The 15,899-nt window shown below is 35.3% G+C and overlaps 1 protein-coding gene across 4 annotated transcripts in view; it reads right to left on the reverse strand.

Moving 5' to 3' along the window:
• Nucleotides 1-15,899, reverse strand: part of BRD10 (bromodomain containing 10) — a 108,282-nt gene that overhangs the window by 35,184 nt on the left and 57,199 nt on the right. For 3 of the 4 annotated variants that reach the window (XM_004373484.3, XM_023728601.1, XM_023728603.1), the window contains exon 5: nt 10,636-10,725. The exons of the other annotated variant lie outside the window; for it this stretch is intronic. In XM_004373484.3, coding sequence (XP_004373541.1) covers nt 10,636-10,725 — 90 coding nt within the window. The remainder of the gene's footprint in view (nt 1-10,635; nt 10,726-15,899) is intronic. 4 annotated transcript variants of the gene reach the window in all.

A 15,899-nucleotide genomic window follows, 5' to 3' on the forward strand; every position in this document is an offset into this window, starting at 1 on the left:
CAACAGAGGGTCCCTGATGGAACAGTAGAAAGATGGGGTGCAGAACTCAAATTCTAGTAAGAAGACCAGACTTAATGGTCTGATTTAGACTGGCAGAACCCCGGAAAGCATGGCCTCTGGATTCTCTATCAGCCCAAACTAAAAGAATTTCCAAGGCCAACTCTTCAGACAGTGATTGGACCAGACTGTGGGACATAAAGTGATACTAGTGAAGATTGTGCCTCTTAGTCAAGTAGATACAAGAGACCAAAAGGGCAGCTTCTATCCGGAGGGGAGATGGGAAGGCAGACAGAATTCGAAGCTGGCTGAATGGTCATGGGGAATCAGGGGCAGAAAGGAGGAATGTGCTGTTGCAGAATGGGGTAAGCAATTATGGTCTCATAACAGTGTATGTAAAAAAAAAAAACCTGTACGGGAGACTAACTTGAAATGTAAACTTCATTTAATTACAATTAAAAAAAAAAAAAAAGATCAGTTACTGGCCTGACAGAGATTGGAGAAACCCCGAGAGTATGGCCCCCAGACACCCTTTTAGCTCAGTAAATGAAGTCACTCCCAAGGTGTACCCTTCAGCTAAAGATTAGGCAGGCCCATAAAACAAAACGAGACTAAGGGGACCCAACAGCCCAGGAACAAGAAACAGAAGGCAGGAGGGGACAGGAAAACAGGTAATACAGAACTCAAGGTTGAGAAGGGAGAGGGTTGTTAACCAATGTCATAGAACAATATGTGTACTAACTGTTGAATGAGAAACTAGTTTGTCCCACAAACTTTCATCTAAAGTACAATAAAAAACAATAATAATCGAAACATGGAATGTATGACGTATGAATCTAGGAAAACTGGAAATCGTCAAAAATGAAATGGAACACATGAACATTGATATCCTAGGCATTAGTGAGCTGAAATGGACTGGTGTCGGCCATTTTGAATTGGACAATCATACGGTTTACTATGCTGGGAATGACAAACTGAAGAGGAACGGAATTGCATTCATCATCAAAAAGAACACTTCAAATTCTATTCTGAAGTATAATGCTGTCAGCGATAGGACAATATCCATACACCTACAAGGAAGACCAGTTAATACGACCATTATTCAAATTTACTCACAAACCACTAAGGCCAAAGATGAAGAAATTGAAGCTTTTACCAACTTCTGCAGTCTGAAATTGATCGAATATGCAATCAGGACGCATTGTTAATTACTAATGCAAAAGTTGGAGACAAAGAAGACAGATCGGCAGTTGGAAAATATGGCCTTGTTGACAGAAACGACACTGGAGATCACATGATAGAATTTTGTAAGAACAACGTCTTCTTCATTGCTAATACCTTTTTTCACCAACATAAACGGCAATTACACACGTAGACCTCGCTAGATGGAATACATAGGAATCAAACTGACTACATCTGTGGAAAGACACGATGGAAAAGCTCAATATCATCAGTCAGAACAAGGCCAGGGGCAGACTGTGGAAAAGACCATCAATTGCTCATACGCAAGTTCAAGTTGAAACTAAAGAAAATTAGAACAAGTGCACAAGAGTCAAAGTACAACCTTGAGCATATCCCACCTGAATTTAGAGATCATCTCAAGAACAGATTTGACACACTGAACACTAATGAGCAGACGAGTTGTGGAATGACACCAAGGACATCATACATGAAGAAAGCAAGAGGTCATTAAAAAGACAGGAAAGAAAGAAAACACCAAAATGGCTATCAGAAGACTCTGAAACTTGCTCCTGAACGTTGAGTAGCTGAAGTGAAAGCAAAAAACGCTGAAGTAAAAGAGCTGAATGGACGAGTTGAAAGGGCAGCCCAAGAAGACAAAGTATTATAATGACATGTGCAAAGACCTGGAGGTTGGAAACTTAAAGTGAAGAACACACTCTGCGTTTCTCAAGCTGAAAGAACTGAAGAAAAAATTCAAGCCTCGAGTTGGAATACTGAAGGATTCTACGGGGAAAATATTAAACAATGCAGTAGGAAGCATTAAAAGAAGATGGAAGGAATACACAGAGTCACTACACCAAAAAGAATTGGTCGACGTTCAACCATTTCAGGAGGTAGTATATGATCAGGAAGTGACGGTACTGAAGGAAGAAGTCCAAGCTGCACTGAAGGCACTGGCAAAAAACAAGGCTCCAAGAATTGATGGATTAACAATTGAGATGTTTCAACTAATGGATGCAGCAATGGAAGTGCTCACAAAGAAGATGGATTGGTAGTTGGAAAATATGGCCTTGGTGATAGAAACAATACCAGAGATCACATGATAGAATTTTGCAGGAAGACTCATTAAAATTCGTCCATGCCAAGAAGTTCGGAAAGATAGTTACCTGGCCAACCGACTGGAAGAGATCCATATTTATGACTATTCCAAAGAAAGGTGATCCAACTAAATGTGGAAATTATGGAACAATATCATTAATATCCTATGCAAACAAAATTTTACTGAAGATTGTTCAAAAGCTGCTGCAGCTGCATGTCGACAGGGAACTGCGAGAAATTCAAGCTGGATTCAGAAGAGGACGTGGACTAGAGATATCATAACTGATGTCAGATGGATCCTGGCTGAAAGCACAGAATACAAGAAAGATGTTTACCTGTGTTTTATTAACTATGCAAAGAAATTTGATTGTGTGGATCGTAACAAATTATGGATAACACTGCGAAGAATGGGAATTCCAGAACACTTAATTGTGCTCATGAGGAACCTGTACACAGATCAAGCGGCGGTCACTGGAAGAAAGCAAGGGGATGCTGTGTAGTTTAAAGTCAGGAAAGGTGTGCATCAGGGTTGTATCCTTTCACCATACTTCTTCAACCTATATGCTGAGCAAATAATCTGAGAAGCTGGACTATATGAGGAAGAACAGGGCATCAGGATTGGAGGAAGACTCATTAACCACCTGAGGTATGCAGATGACACAACCTTGCTTGCTGAAAGTGAAGAGGACCTGAAGCACTTACCGGTGAGGATTAAAGACTACACCCTTCAGTATGGATTACACCTCAACATAAAGAAAACAAAAATCCTCACAACTGGACCAATAAGCAACATCATGATAAACGGAGAATAGTCTGAAGTTGTCAAGGATTTCATTTTACTTGGATCCACAGTCAACACCCATGGAAGCAGCAATCAAGACATCAAAAGACACATTACACTGGGCAAATCTGCTGCGAAAGACCTCTTTGAAGTGTTCAAAAGCAAAGATGTCACCTTGAAGACTAAGGTGCGCCTGATCCAATCCATGGTGTTTTCAATCGCCTCATATGCATTCAAAAGCTGGATGATGAATAAGGAAGAGCAAAGAATTAATGCCTTTGAGTTGTGGTGTTGGTGGAGAATACTGAATATAACATGGACTGCCAAAAAACCAACAAGTCTGTCTTGGAAGAAGTACAACCAGAATGCTCCTTGGGGGCAAGGATGGCAAGACCACGTCTCACATACTTTGGACATGTTATTAGGAGGGATCATTCCCCGGAGAAGGACATAATGCTTTAGTAAAGGGCCAACGAAAAAGAGGAAGTCCCTCAACAAGATGGACTGACAGTGAGGCTGCAACAATGGGCTCAAGTGTAACAATGATTACAAGGATGGTGCAGGACCATACAGTGTTTCATTCTGTTGTACACAGTGTTGCTTTGAGTCAGAACTGACTCGATGGCACCTAACAACAACAACATAATCATGTCTATAATCAAAGATATTAAGTAAACTTAACCAGGGCTTACTGAGGATTCTGAATGTAAAATAAGAGTTTATACTCTAAAACAGCTGGCTATAAAAGAATTCTGACTCAATGACTCACAATGGTAAAATGGGATACAGAATGGAGCACAGAGGGAAAAAATGCTGTTAATCCTTCATTCAAATAGAGTAAAATTTCTGTCACAGGTAAGAAAATAAGATTAACACAATTTCTTTGCCATCTATCAGGCTTTTATTATATGCAGTTTTTTGAGTCCACATACATCCATGTAATAAATGAAATTTTGTAACATGATTTGGCTGTTTTTCCATTAACCTATGTATATTCATTACTGTATCTTGACTTTTTAAGAATGTATCATATTTCTAAACATGAATAAAGAAAATACATATACAACCATGTTATTTGTAACTTCTGCATATCCTATATTAAGGATTAAAAGGTAAATGGTAAACCTATGTAAGAGGGCATAAAATGGACTGAAGATAAGCTGAGACAGATCTGAAGCTAAGGTCAAGAATCTTTCTTAATTATCTGATGGAATCATAAAGGGTAAAAGTTAACACTGACATTCACAAGTTCCAACACTGAATGAGAAGTAACAATGCAATAAAATACTCTCAATTGTGGGATCTGGTATATGAATTAACTGAATTCTAACTTTTAAACCAAGAATTTGCTCTCTTCCTGTAGTAAGCTGACAGCAGCAGACAGAAAGAATTGGCCCCTTAGCAAATATATGGTTATACCAGGGATTTTTGACCTCAGCACTACTGACATTTGGGACTATTGTTGTAGTGGGTTGTCCTTTACATGGCAGGATCCTTACAATGTAGGCTGTTTAGCAGCATCTCAGGCCTCTATCCACTAAATGCCATTATCATCTGCCTGTGACAACCAAAAATATCTCCAGACATTGTCAAATGTCCCCTGTAGGGCAAAACTGTCAGAGATTGATAACTGCTGGTTTATTCAGAACTCTGACCAAAAAGTGGAGTGTCACCACCTCTGATCTAAGCTTCTGACTTCTCTAACATTTGGTCTAACTGATGTATAGCCTTTGGTTAGGCAAGTAACATTAAGTATTGTTATTATTATTATTGCATCACTGGAGCCCTGGTGGCGCAGTGGTTAAGAGCTCAGCTGCCAATCAAAAGGTCGGCAGTTCAAATCCCCTAGCCACTCCTTGGAAACCCTATGGGGCAGTTCTACTCTGTCCCATAGGGTTGCTACGAGTCCGAACTGACTCAACGGCAACAGGTTTGGTTTGGTTTTGGGGAGCTCTGGTAGCGCAGTTGTTAAGTACTAACCAGAAGGTTGGAGGTTCGAACCTATCAGCTGCTCAATGGGAGAAAGATGTGACAGTGTGCTTCCATAAAGATTTATAGCCTTGAAAACCCTATAGGGTAATTCTACTCTGTCCTATAGGGTTGCTATGAGTCAGAATTGACTCAATGGCAGTGAGTTTTTTTTAACAATGAATTTAAATTACTTTAAGAACAAATAGATAAATTTCATTCATTACTTAAAATTATTTTCCAATTCTTTTTAACATGACTTTTCACATACTGTAATCATTATGCACATATTATTTAGTATACAGTCATGCATCGCTTAATGTCCACGACATGTTCTGTGAAGTAGGATGTTATGTGATTTGGATGTTGTGTGAACACTGTGCCAAATCAGGCCCCTGGAGGCCACTGTCCCAATGCCCAGGGTGGCCTGGAGGGCAGGGCCCATGAAACTTAAGGGCATGGAGACACCCAGGGCCCAGGGGAGGCCAGTGCAGTCAGCAGAGGTTATATACAACCAAACCCTCTGGCTTTCCAAAAGGACCAGGTAAGTTTCCTTTTGTGTTGTGTTTGATCCAGTTCTCCCAATATAGGTCCCATTCTCTGATCAGGAATTCTGAACTTAATTATAACCTTACGGGACCACAGACGTATATGCGGTCAGATGTTGCCCGAACAGACGTTATGTGGCACATGACTATATTTTCAAAACTTAACATTCTACAAATACTTCCATCTAGTGGTCATGGTCTACAAATACTTCTCTTTACCACTTGTATGATATACCACAAGGAGCCCTGGTGGCACAACTAGGCTGCTAAACAAAAAGTTGGTGGTCTGGACCTATCCAGCGGCTCCATGGGAGAAAGACCTGGCGATCTGTTCCTGTAAAGATAATAGCCTAAAAACTCTATGGGGCAGTTCTACTGTCACATGGGGTCACTACAGGTCAAAACTGAGTCAAATGGTACTCAACAACAACAACATACCACTGCATTAATACTGTTTGCTCAGTCATCTCCTTACTGTTCGACATATGTATGCACTGTTTCCAAATTTCCACAATTAGATGTAGTCTGACAAATATACCTTTCTGTAAATTATTTTTGATGGGGAGTCAGGGGGAATAAAAGTTAATTCCCAAACAGGATTACTAGATGAAAGGGCACGGGCAGTTTTATAGCTTTTCCTACATACTAATTATGAAATTCTTCAGAAATATAATTGAAGTCTGCTTAAATCCTGCTCAGTACTGAGGTGCTTAACTGCTAAAAGATGTATTAGAAAAGATATATAGTCTTTCTTTTAAAAATTTTAGTTTATCTATATTGACAGACTACCAATTATCATGATATAACACAGATAAGGTTTCTTTTCTTATGAATAACATCTTTTCCTTTTTATCCATTTTTCACTTTTCGTTATACCCAATTTCTACAGAGATCTTTCCTTACTGAAGAAAACTGAAACCCTCTTGAAAATCTGAATATAAAGCATAAGAAAATTAAGCAGACAAGAGGAAAATGAGTTTACATAAAAAAACTCAGAAATATATCCACTTCTATATGTGCCTGGCAAAATCTTCCGATTTTGATTATTTAAAAAGCAATAATATCAAAAAACTTTCAAACATAATAGGACCAGGCAAATTTATCAATATTTCAGCTCTGTCTTTCTAGAAAACCAATAACAAATTTCTAGACTAAAAAGTATTATTTTCCAAATAATAAAGCAAAATAAAAATTCTACCTCGAATAAAATCCACAAAAAATAAAAACAAACTCTGTGATTAGTCCTTTAGATCACTGAAGACTCTTAAGGTCTAAATAATGACAAGAAAGACAAAATTAAGGGACTTTGTCAGACTACGTACTTCTATTTATCTCAAGCAGAGGTCTCACTTTCAGTGAATCTCAGGCACTTTGGTATAGCTCTGCACAATCTAAAGGATTTGGAGCCTTTTTTGAGTAAGCCTCTAAATGAAGTAATGGAATCAAGTGAGCTAGAATAAACTTGAGAAAATTATTTTCTCTCCTCACATTGTAAATCATAAACAGAGTGAGCTGTATTGCAAAACCTCTAGACTTTTCAAAGACTGTAAATCTTCCAATACAACAAATAGCTTACTAGTAAGAGGTTAAGAAGGAAGTTTAAAAAAGAAAAGCTTTTCTAAATGGTATGTTGACACCCGTGAGGAAATGGGATAATTCTTCCTTACTGTTTTAGCAGGAAAAATTATCTGGAAAGGCCCTGCAGAGAAGGGGTCCCCTGAAGCAATTAGGTGTTTATAGGCATTCATGTTAACTGCTCACCTATATCTATATAATTTCTGTCTTTAGTAACGACACTTATCACAATCAAATGTTTACATGGGCTATATTCTCTTTGTTATTGGAGACATTATTATAGATAAAAAAGCTGGTGATGAGTAACAGTTTTTTTTTTAAAATAATATTTTATTGTGTTTTTGGTGAAAGTTTACACAACAAATTAGGTTCTCATTTAACAATTTCTATACCTATTGTTCAGTGACACTGGTTACGTGTTTCACAATGTATTAACATTTCGATTATGTCCGTTCTGGTTGTTCTATTTCCATTAGTCTAGTTTCCTTGTCCTCCCTTAACCTTCTCATCTTTGCTTTAGGATAAATGTTGACCATTTGGTCTCATAAAGATGATTTTTTAAAAGGACACAGTACTCACGGGTGATATTGTTTATTTTTTGAGCCAGTCTGTTATTTAACTGAAAGTTTACCTCTGGGAGTGGTTTCAGTGCCAAGTTTAAAGGGTATACCTGGGTGACAGTCTCGGGGGTTCCTCTACTCTCTACCACTCCAGTTAAGTCTGGTCTTTTTATGATTAGCAATAGTTTTTATTCTAAATACAATTTCAGATTTGACAATGATATCCTCTTATGAAGATTAATATTTCATTTGTCTGGTAATAGAGAAGGAAGCCCATAAAGCACGGAATCAGTCAAAATCCTATTACCAAGTTCATGCATTTCATTATTAAGAAAGTCCCTGACGTCCTAATAAGTATGGTCCAATTTTAATAAGTATGACTACTTGCTTTCTTAATTCACAACATACCAGTAGGGCAAGTACATGGACACACACAGGAAATGACAGCTGACAAACTGCTGGACAAAGAAGAAACAGAACGAAAGCAAAGAACAAATAAAAAATCTTTAAAATAAAATAAAGGCCTTTTGATGAAAGTTTAAATAAATCTATTGACTTAGATACTAATAGATTTTTAGGGTCCTGAAGACCCTTGAATCATCAAGAAAGGGTTAAATTGTTTTTAGTATAGAGGCAGGGAAGTTTTCCATCAAATGATTAAAATAAGGGTTTTAATATTGAAGGTTTAAGTCTCAGTTATCTAGAAAATTCAGTTAAGTGGAACATCTTATTCCCAAATGATGGCAGACATATACACTGATATTAAAAAGAAACATAAATATTCAGTAAGGTTAATTCCTACAACCAATATCTATGACATTCAATATTAGCTTTTGTCAAAAATAAGGAATGATCCTGAGATAACAAATTATTTCCTTTATGCTATGTGCCCATTTCATTGGTTGCGATAATTTGTTTATGAGAACAACCTTTTAGGCAGTTTAAATGAAAGGAAAATAGCCTATATGTTGGTAATTTCAGTAAGATTATGCCCACTAAGTACAGCTCCGAAAACTTCTATTTTCTTCAAGAGTAGATTTTCTGATTAAACATGGGTTACAGGGTCAAGTATTTGTAGTTCATGGCTTCTTCTACTTCTCTTCTACTTCTTCCTGTTCTATTCCCGTGACTCGAGGGCCATCCCCATTTCCTTATTTATTCTAATGACCAATTAACTCATTTTATGAGAAATTCAGGAAAGAAACAGAATTTAAGGGGGAAGTGAAGCCAAATGTTTAAACCTAATATCACCAATGGAAGTGAAGTGGATGGCTTTACAGAAAACCCCAGGATGCTTCCACAAGTCTTTTTCTGTAAGAACACACACCACAAGTAAGTACTTAAATCAGTTATGCTTAAAATTATGCATTAAAAGCAAACAAAATCCTAATTTAAAATATGGAACAAATTAAGATGCATGAACTATTTTTAATTGCAGCATAAAAAGCAATTACAAATTTATTTAACAGAATTCTGTTTAAAGTCATGAAATAAGGACTAAAAACAGCTTCTGCAATAAAATATAAATTGCACCCTGATGGAAAGACTATTCTTTCCTATTAAAGAACAGGATCAGTCCTTTATTAGTATATAACATCAAATACACTTAAACTTTTGGCTGAGGAGAAAATATTCTAATATAAATGTTGTTTGAAGAATATATCACAGAGGTAAATTTTAATACAACACTTAGTGTGTTTCACATCAAGCGGTTTCCCATATAGCTGAAGTATGTATATGACAACAAAGGCTTTAGAGTTTTTAATGCAAACATTTATAAAATTTACTATACAGTTTTCTGCATTCTCAGATTATAAACTAAACATAATTTTCTCAATAATGATGGTCCTCATTATGAACACTATTCTATCTCTTCAACTATAGTGATACTCTCAGGGGTATCACATGAGATACTTCTGAAATGCCTAATGCTGTTTTACCTCCAGTATTAAACACCTCAGAAGGTTGTGCTTCTACAGTACTTCAGTCTCCTCCCTTCAGAGTGCTACCAATATGTCTTCCCCAACAGCATACAAAATGGCTACTATCAATCTGCTGATATCACGCCTGCTGAATCACTAACCTTATTTATACACAATTCTAGATTAGTAGACTCTGAGCAAAGACCTAAAAGTGGCTTCATGACACCTTCAGGCATAAAACAAACAGGGGTTTTATGACGATTATCGATTTTCTTCAATGCTCAAAGCCTTCCCCATTTATTTATGGGTGTGTAATTGTGTATCAAATCTGTAACATAACCAAGCTATAAATGCCAGTTAAACGGGTGTTAGTTATTAAATACCTAACATAACTGAGTGTTTTACCAAGTGTTGAGTGAATAAATATGCCCTTATATTCTAGTCTCAAGAACAATTAAAAAAAACTGGAAAATAAAAGTGAAGATTAATTATGAATTTAGAATATATAGTAAAAGTTAAAAAAAACTTTTCAGCTGATAAAGGTTCTTAAAAAAGTCATATTGCTAAGTATGGTTCAAAAATATCTGGGGCAAGATTAAACAATTTACATCTGTTATTATGTCACATCTAATTAAGTTTTTAAGTTACTAAGCAACGAACTTCCATTAAAAGCATATAATCATTACTTAAGAATATTTGCAAGGTAAGCATTACCCAAAACTACCAGTTAGAAAACAACCAACCAGTACATTGGGCAATATCTAAAACTATACCTGATACAAACCAGGCAAACAAAATTAATCAATTTCTTTGCCCCTGGATCATTTTTGTCTACTAAAAATGAAAACTAAACACACAGGAGAAATAAAAGAAACAAAGTTTCTATTTTTCATTGCAAATTTTCATGTAATTCAGGAGAACAAAATTTTAAAATGGCTTTAGAAAAAGCAGGAATAAATTTTAATGCTGACAATAACAGATAGAACTTTCGGATCAACACCTACCGATTTTTTTCTACTGTTTTCCAGATCTTTGAGTTCATTCTCGATTTTTGTGATTAATTCCCTGAGTTCATCAAGATTAGTGCAAATAAGCTAAAATAAAACACAAAAACACAGCTTGATAACACATAATATAAAACACCCAAAATGTGGTAAACAGAAGTTGTTTTAACACACATTGAATTCACAAATAATAATTTTTCTTTGTAATAGCAAAAAGCAAGGAAAGCTCTGGTTTATATTAAAATAGATATTTGTTTGTTATGACATATGAACTCCAGGCTTACTATTAAAGAAACGGAAATGTCCACAGTGGTGGTTTCATCCCACATCCCCACCTCTCGGTTTGCTTTCTAAACCAGGTACTTTCTTAACATCATTAGCTTTCAGCCCAGAATGACAAAGATCTGGAAACTCACCCTAGGTTTCACAGGTTACTGAATCACCTTTAAGAAATGCTTCATCGGGCAGTCTCCTAGTAGGTAAGTGCACCCCGGGAGGACTGCCATTATATCTTTGCTTTGGTTTACTAACTACACAATTCAACAAATCTTAGTTATTGCTGCTGGGATTGCTAATAAAGGACTTCAACTACCTGTAAGATACTCAAAGACGTAAATGAAATTAAGTACTCGTTCTTAATGTGAGTTTAATAGTGTGCAATAAAACCATCTCCATAGACAGCATTTACTTCCTTTCATAATTGTATGGCTCACTTTATTTAACCTAGTAATGTTAACAGATGGCCAAAATAACTGGTTCTTAGTTATTAATAACCAATTTAGCTTAGTTTACTAGTAAAGTTTTAAACAGTGACGTGTCAGCAATAACAACAAAAATATTAGTAACTACATTTTGGTTCTTGTAAAATTATGCTGAGTTTTTCCAATTAGTTCAGTATGTTTAACTTTTTTTCTAAAACAATTTAAGCTTGTATTAAAAAATAATATTGTGAAAAATAGAAGATTTCTAAAACAAAACTGTAACCACAGAGAATAAGTTTAATGTTGTCTTATTTTAATGTTTTATACTGTGTGATAATTTTACAAAGCATACTGTACTTACAAAGTTATTCACCATTAATTTTATTGGCTTCACGTTTGTTATACTCAGTAATTTCTATGTAATGGCATAGTTTTCCTAAAAGGCATACTTTCTTTTATTAGAAAATAAACCAAACAGAAAGTAAGAGTGAGTACAAAAAGATGATTCCTAGTGACTACTGACAAAAATAGGGGACAGGGAGTCCCTCAAATGTCCTTTAATATTAGGTTGAACAATATGAAATCGCTGATATGCAACTGCTTTTGAGTACAAAAACGGCAATATGGTTCAACCTAATAAGAAAAAAAAATCACAGATATAAATTATAATTGGTATTAACAATTACTTACTGGAAGTATCTATACAATTTTAAACTCACAGAACTGATACAGTAGGAAAATAAGCATTTAAGTAATCCCAAATTATGCAATTTTACAGTAGAAAACAGAACATAATAATGTAGTGGGATAGTGCAACTGATATTTATTAGACACTACACATTCCCATTTGCCAAATGTAGAGTTATAAAAGAAATCCTGATGGTCAAGCAGTAGACTGACTAGCCAACCACATATAACTGCCTCTAGAACCAGATAATGTTCTATTATACAGTGAACCTGTAAGAGCTGGAATTCAATGGGACTGCCTTGGTTTTTCTGGGTGTCACAAGTTTTCTGCCTTTGACAGGGTTGCAGTCTTACCACTGTCTATTGCTCTCTATTAGTGGAACATATTTGAGTTTTCCTTCTCTGACAGGTTTCTGGCTTTCATAGCTTTTATTATACCTACAGAGCCTTAGAATTTCTATTATACCTAAAAAGCTTTAAAACAATGTTAGTCCCAGGGCAGATTTTTCTAAGTACTTGGTAATAACTAAACTTCCTGTAGTATAATTCACTATTGAAACCACCATGTCAAAATTTGTTCCATAATCTACATATGGGTTACTTATACTCCTTTTCACTGAACTTGGTGTACTAATTCATATTACTTAGCAAACATTTCTCATTTGCACAAACAGCAAAACTCAGAGGAATTTTCACTTGCATCTTAGATGTCTCACTATGCAGAGAACTAGGGTACATTTTACATGTAGTTTGTATAAACCTACAGGAAAAAGGAAAATATATACCCCTACAAGTAAACATAGCACTAAAAATTTAAGATTTCAATCACCAATTGGCCATGAAATCAACACACATTTAACATTCCATTTAAACGAATAGATAGCACAGTTCTGAGGTCCAACTATGACAATTCTCACAGTTTAAGTGCTATATAAAATGACACTTTCAAGTGGGTTGCCTAGTTAGTAAGTTGTACTAAATCAGTGCTTCTCAAACTTTAATGTGCATAAGCACCTCAGGATCTTGTTAAAATGCAATTTTAAATTCACTAGGTCTGAGGTGGGGCCTTGGATTCTGCATTTCTAATAAATTCCCAGGTATGGTCTGCAGACCACACTTTAGTGTAGTTAGGTATTCACTTATTATGAATTACAAATCAGCGTGGCTACTGAAACATTCTGGTACCATGGAGCTGATGAACATAAAAATTTAAAAAGATTAATTTCAAATAGGGGATGGCATACTGAATTAAATGCACAACGATAAAAGAAGTGATTCCTAAAATAAAGAATATGACTCTTAAATATAAATTTCACTGAATCTGAAGGTCAAAATATTTTCAGCAATATTTACTTTGAAACTATGCTAAAATGGCTTGATATCTACATAACAATTTCATGCTCTTTTTATGGCATATACCTAATATATATATGCCTAATATATAGAATCAAGTTAAGCTATTAAAAAAATTCCTATACAGGCACACAATTCTAATTTTGTTACTGATTTTATCAAAAGAAAAACAATTTCATTTATGTCAACTCTCTTGGTCATATATACCCTCTAGTCTACATAGTAAGGCACACATGTGGACTAGTAACTCTCTCAATTTCAAATGGTGCTTTTAAAAATATAATCAATCCGGTAAGTAAAGTTCACCTTAATAAGGAGAACAGATGCATTTTTTGAACAAAGCAAAACATCTTATTAAAACCTCCTTCTCATTACCTTGATTTTGAAAAACATTTCTGAGGCACAGGGCCCCCAGAGGTGGAAAGGAAAGCTCCACAGCAGCTCGGATTACAGCCATGTCACAGTGCCAACACTCATGAGGGAAGGTTTCAGTCAGACTGCAGAGGTTACAAGAAGAGTTTTATCTCCCAGGAAGAACCTCTTTAAGGCTATTAACTTTCTCCCTCAAGTTAACCTTCCACTTGTCACAACCCATGGACCGGCCACAAAATCATAGATCTTAGAGCTGAAAGAAACCAAAAACGTACAGTTTGGTCCAAATCCCTGCCTAGGCTAGAAACACGTATCTCCAATCCACATACAAGCTAATTAAAACTAACAAGGTAAAGTAACCTAAGATGACACACTGCTAAAGGAAACCCTAGAACCTAGGACTCCTCCTCCTCTTGGTACAGTACTCTTTCCACTACATTATATTCTCTAAGGGGTCTTTCTAAACAAAACAAAACAAAAAATGCCAACGACGACAACCAAAGGTACTCTGGTTTTAGGATTTAATTTGTATCTAGGCTTTCATTTTTTATTAAATGGTAAACAATAAAAGGTGTTCTCCTCAAGAAGCAGAAATGTATGTATGAGGTCCAGTGGGGGTGAGGAGGGCGGGGGGAAGGGGCCCTGCTGAGATTTTAAAAACTCCATGACCCCATCTCCGAAAAATTACATAATAAATCATTCCTTACTTTATCACTACTGCAACAATAAATTATGCCCTTTGGGTATAAATTCAACAGGTTTCAGAAACATTTACTTTATTTGCATACCACCTTGTTTCAAAAAGGATATAAGGTAGCATACAAACATACATACAATATAGTAAATTAAACTAAAAAAGCAAAGGGAAAATAATGCAGAAAAGTAAAAATGAACAGGTCCAAACAAGATGGATCACATTCACTAACTTTCTAATAAAAAAGATTCCGTAATTTAAAAATTATAAGCAAAACACTAAGTGCATGGTGTAAATTCAACATTTATATTACATTTAAACTAAAATTTTATTAACAATTGTTAAAACCATGAGGACAGGAAAATTCCTTCTCACTTATGATCACTGTACCAGCAATGACTATTTAAAAACCTGCAAATAAGGAATATCACTTGTGATATAAAAGTTAAATAAGTATGATTAACAAGTTAGCAATGAATTTTTTACTACCACAGTTAAAAACAGATGTTTCTCTAAAAGCACTATATTTAAAAAACAAAGAATTTTAAGGAAGAAGTAAAAATCCATGCTGCTAAAGTCAAACAAAAAGCTGAGGTAATGATACTCATTATATGATCAAAAGGTCCTTAACACAGTGATGAAGTAAAGAAACTCTTAACTTTAATTTTGGTTCCAATTTGTTACATTGAGAGTAGTACTTTATTTCTTATTCCTCAGTTTCTCCACTGGTTAAATGGAGAAATAAAGTTTTTTTTTCAGAGTTATGTTAAGGATCACTGAATTTATACTTATGTTTGAAAACAATACAACTATGTAAGTCTTAGTTAGCAGCTGGATTCTGCATTTTCTTTGCCAGTAGCCTTTAGAATAAACTACACATCTGGAATAGGAGTAAGCATGCATCCCATGAAAGATTTTGGCTACTAGTGAAAAGCAGAATCATGGTAGCTAAAGCTCTTTATTTTTTTAAAACTCATATTATTGAGAACTGACATACTAAGTTTTAAAAATACTTTCTACGACTCTCTGCTATAATTATGTACAAAAAGATTTCATGTAATACTAGATTTCTCTCTTAAATATTAAACAAAACAAATGAAAGGCTGTTGGCAAAAACCGATTAACTTCATTAGGAAAACTGACTTTCACTTTTCAGTCTAACATTCTTATATTACAAAACTGATAAAGAAAAATAAAAAATAATTCAGTCAATATAACAGTCATAAGTAACTGTTTAAATCACCAATATGCTAAACACTCAAATCATTTCCTAATTTTCTGTAATTATTGCTGACTAAAAACTCTGACAATCTGCCTTGAGTATATGCCAAATGTATAATCCACCATAATACCAGAATAGGGCTAGGCCTAAATTTTCACTTTCATCAAATACAATGATATAAGTAATATTACTTGGTTTTTCACTTTTCAAATTCTAACAGGCTTAATCATGTGCC

Source organism: Trichechus manatus, unplaced genomic scaffold (assembly GCF_000243295.1).
Source record: "Trichechus manatus latirostris isolate Lorelei unplaced genomic scaffold, TriManLat1.0 scaffold00025, whole genome shotgun sequence".
Lineage (NCBI taxonomy): Eukaryota > Metazoa > Chordata > Mammalia > Sirenia > Trichechidae > Trichechus > Trichechus manatus.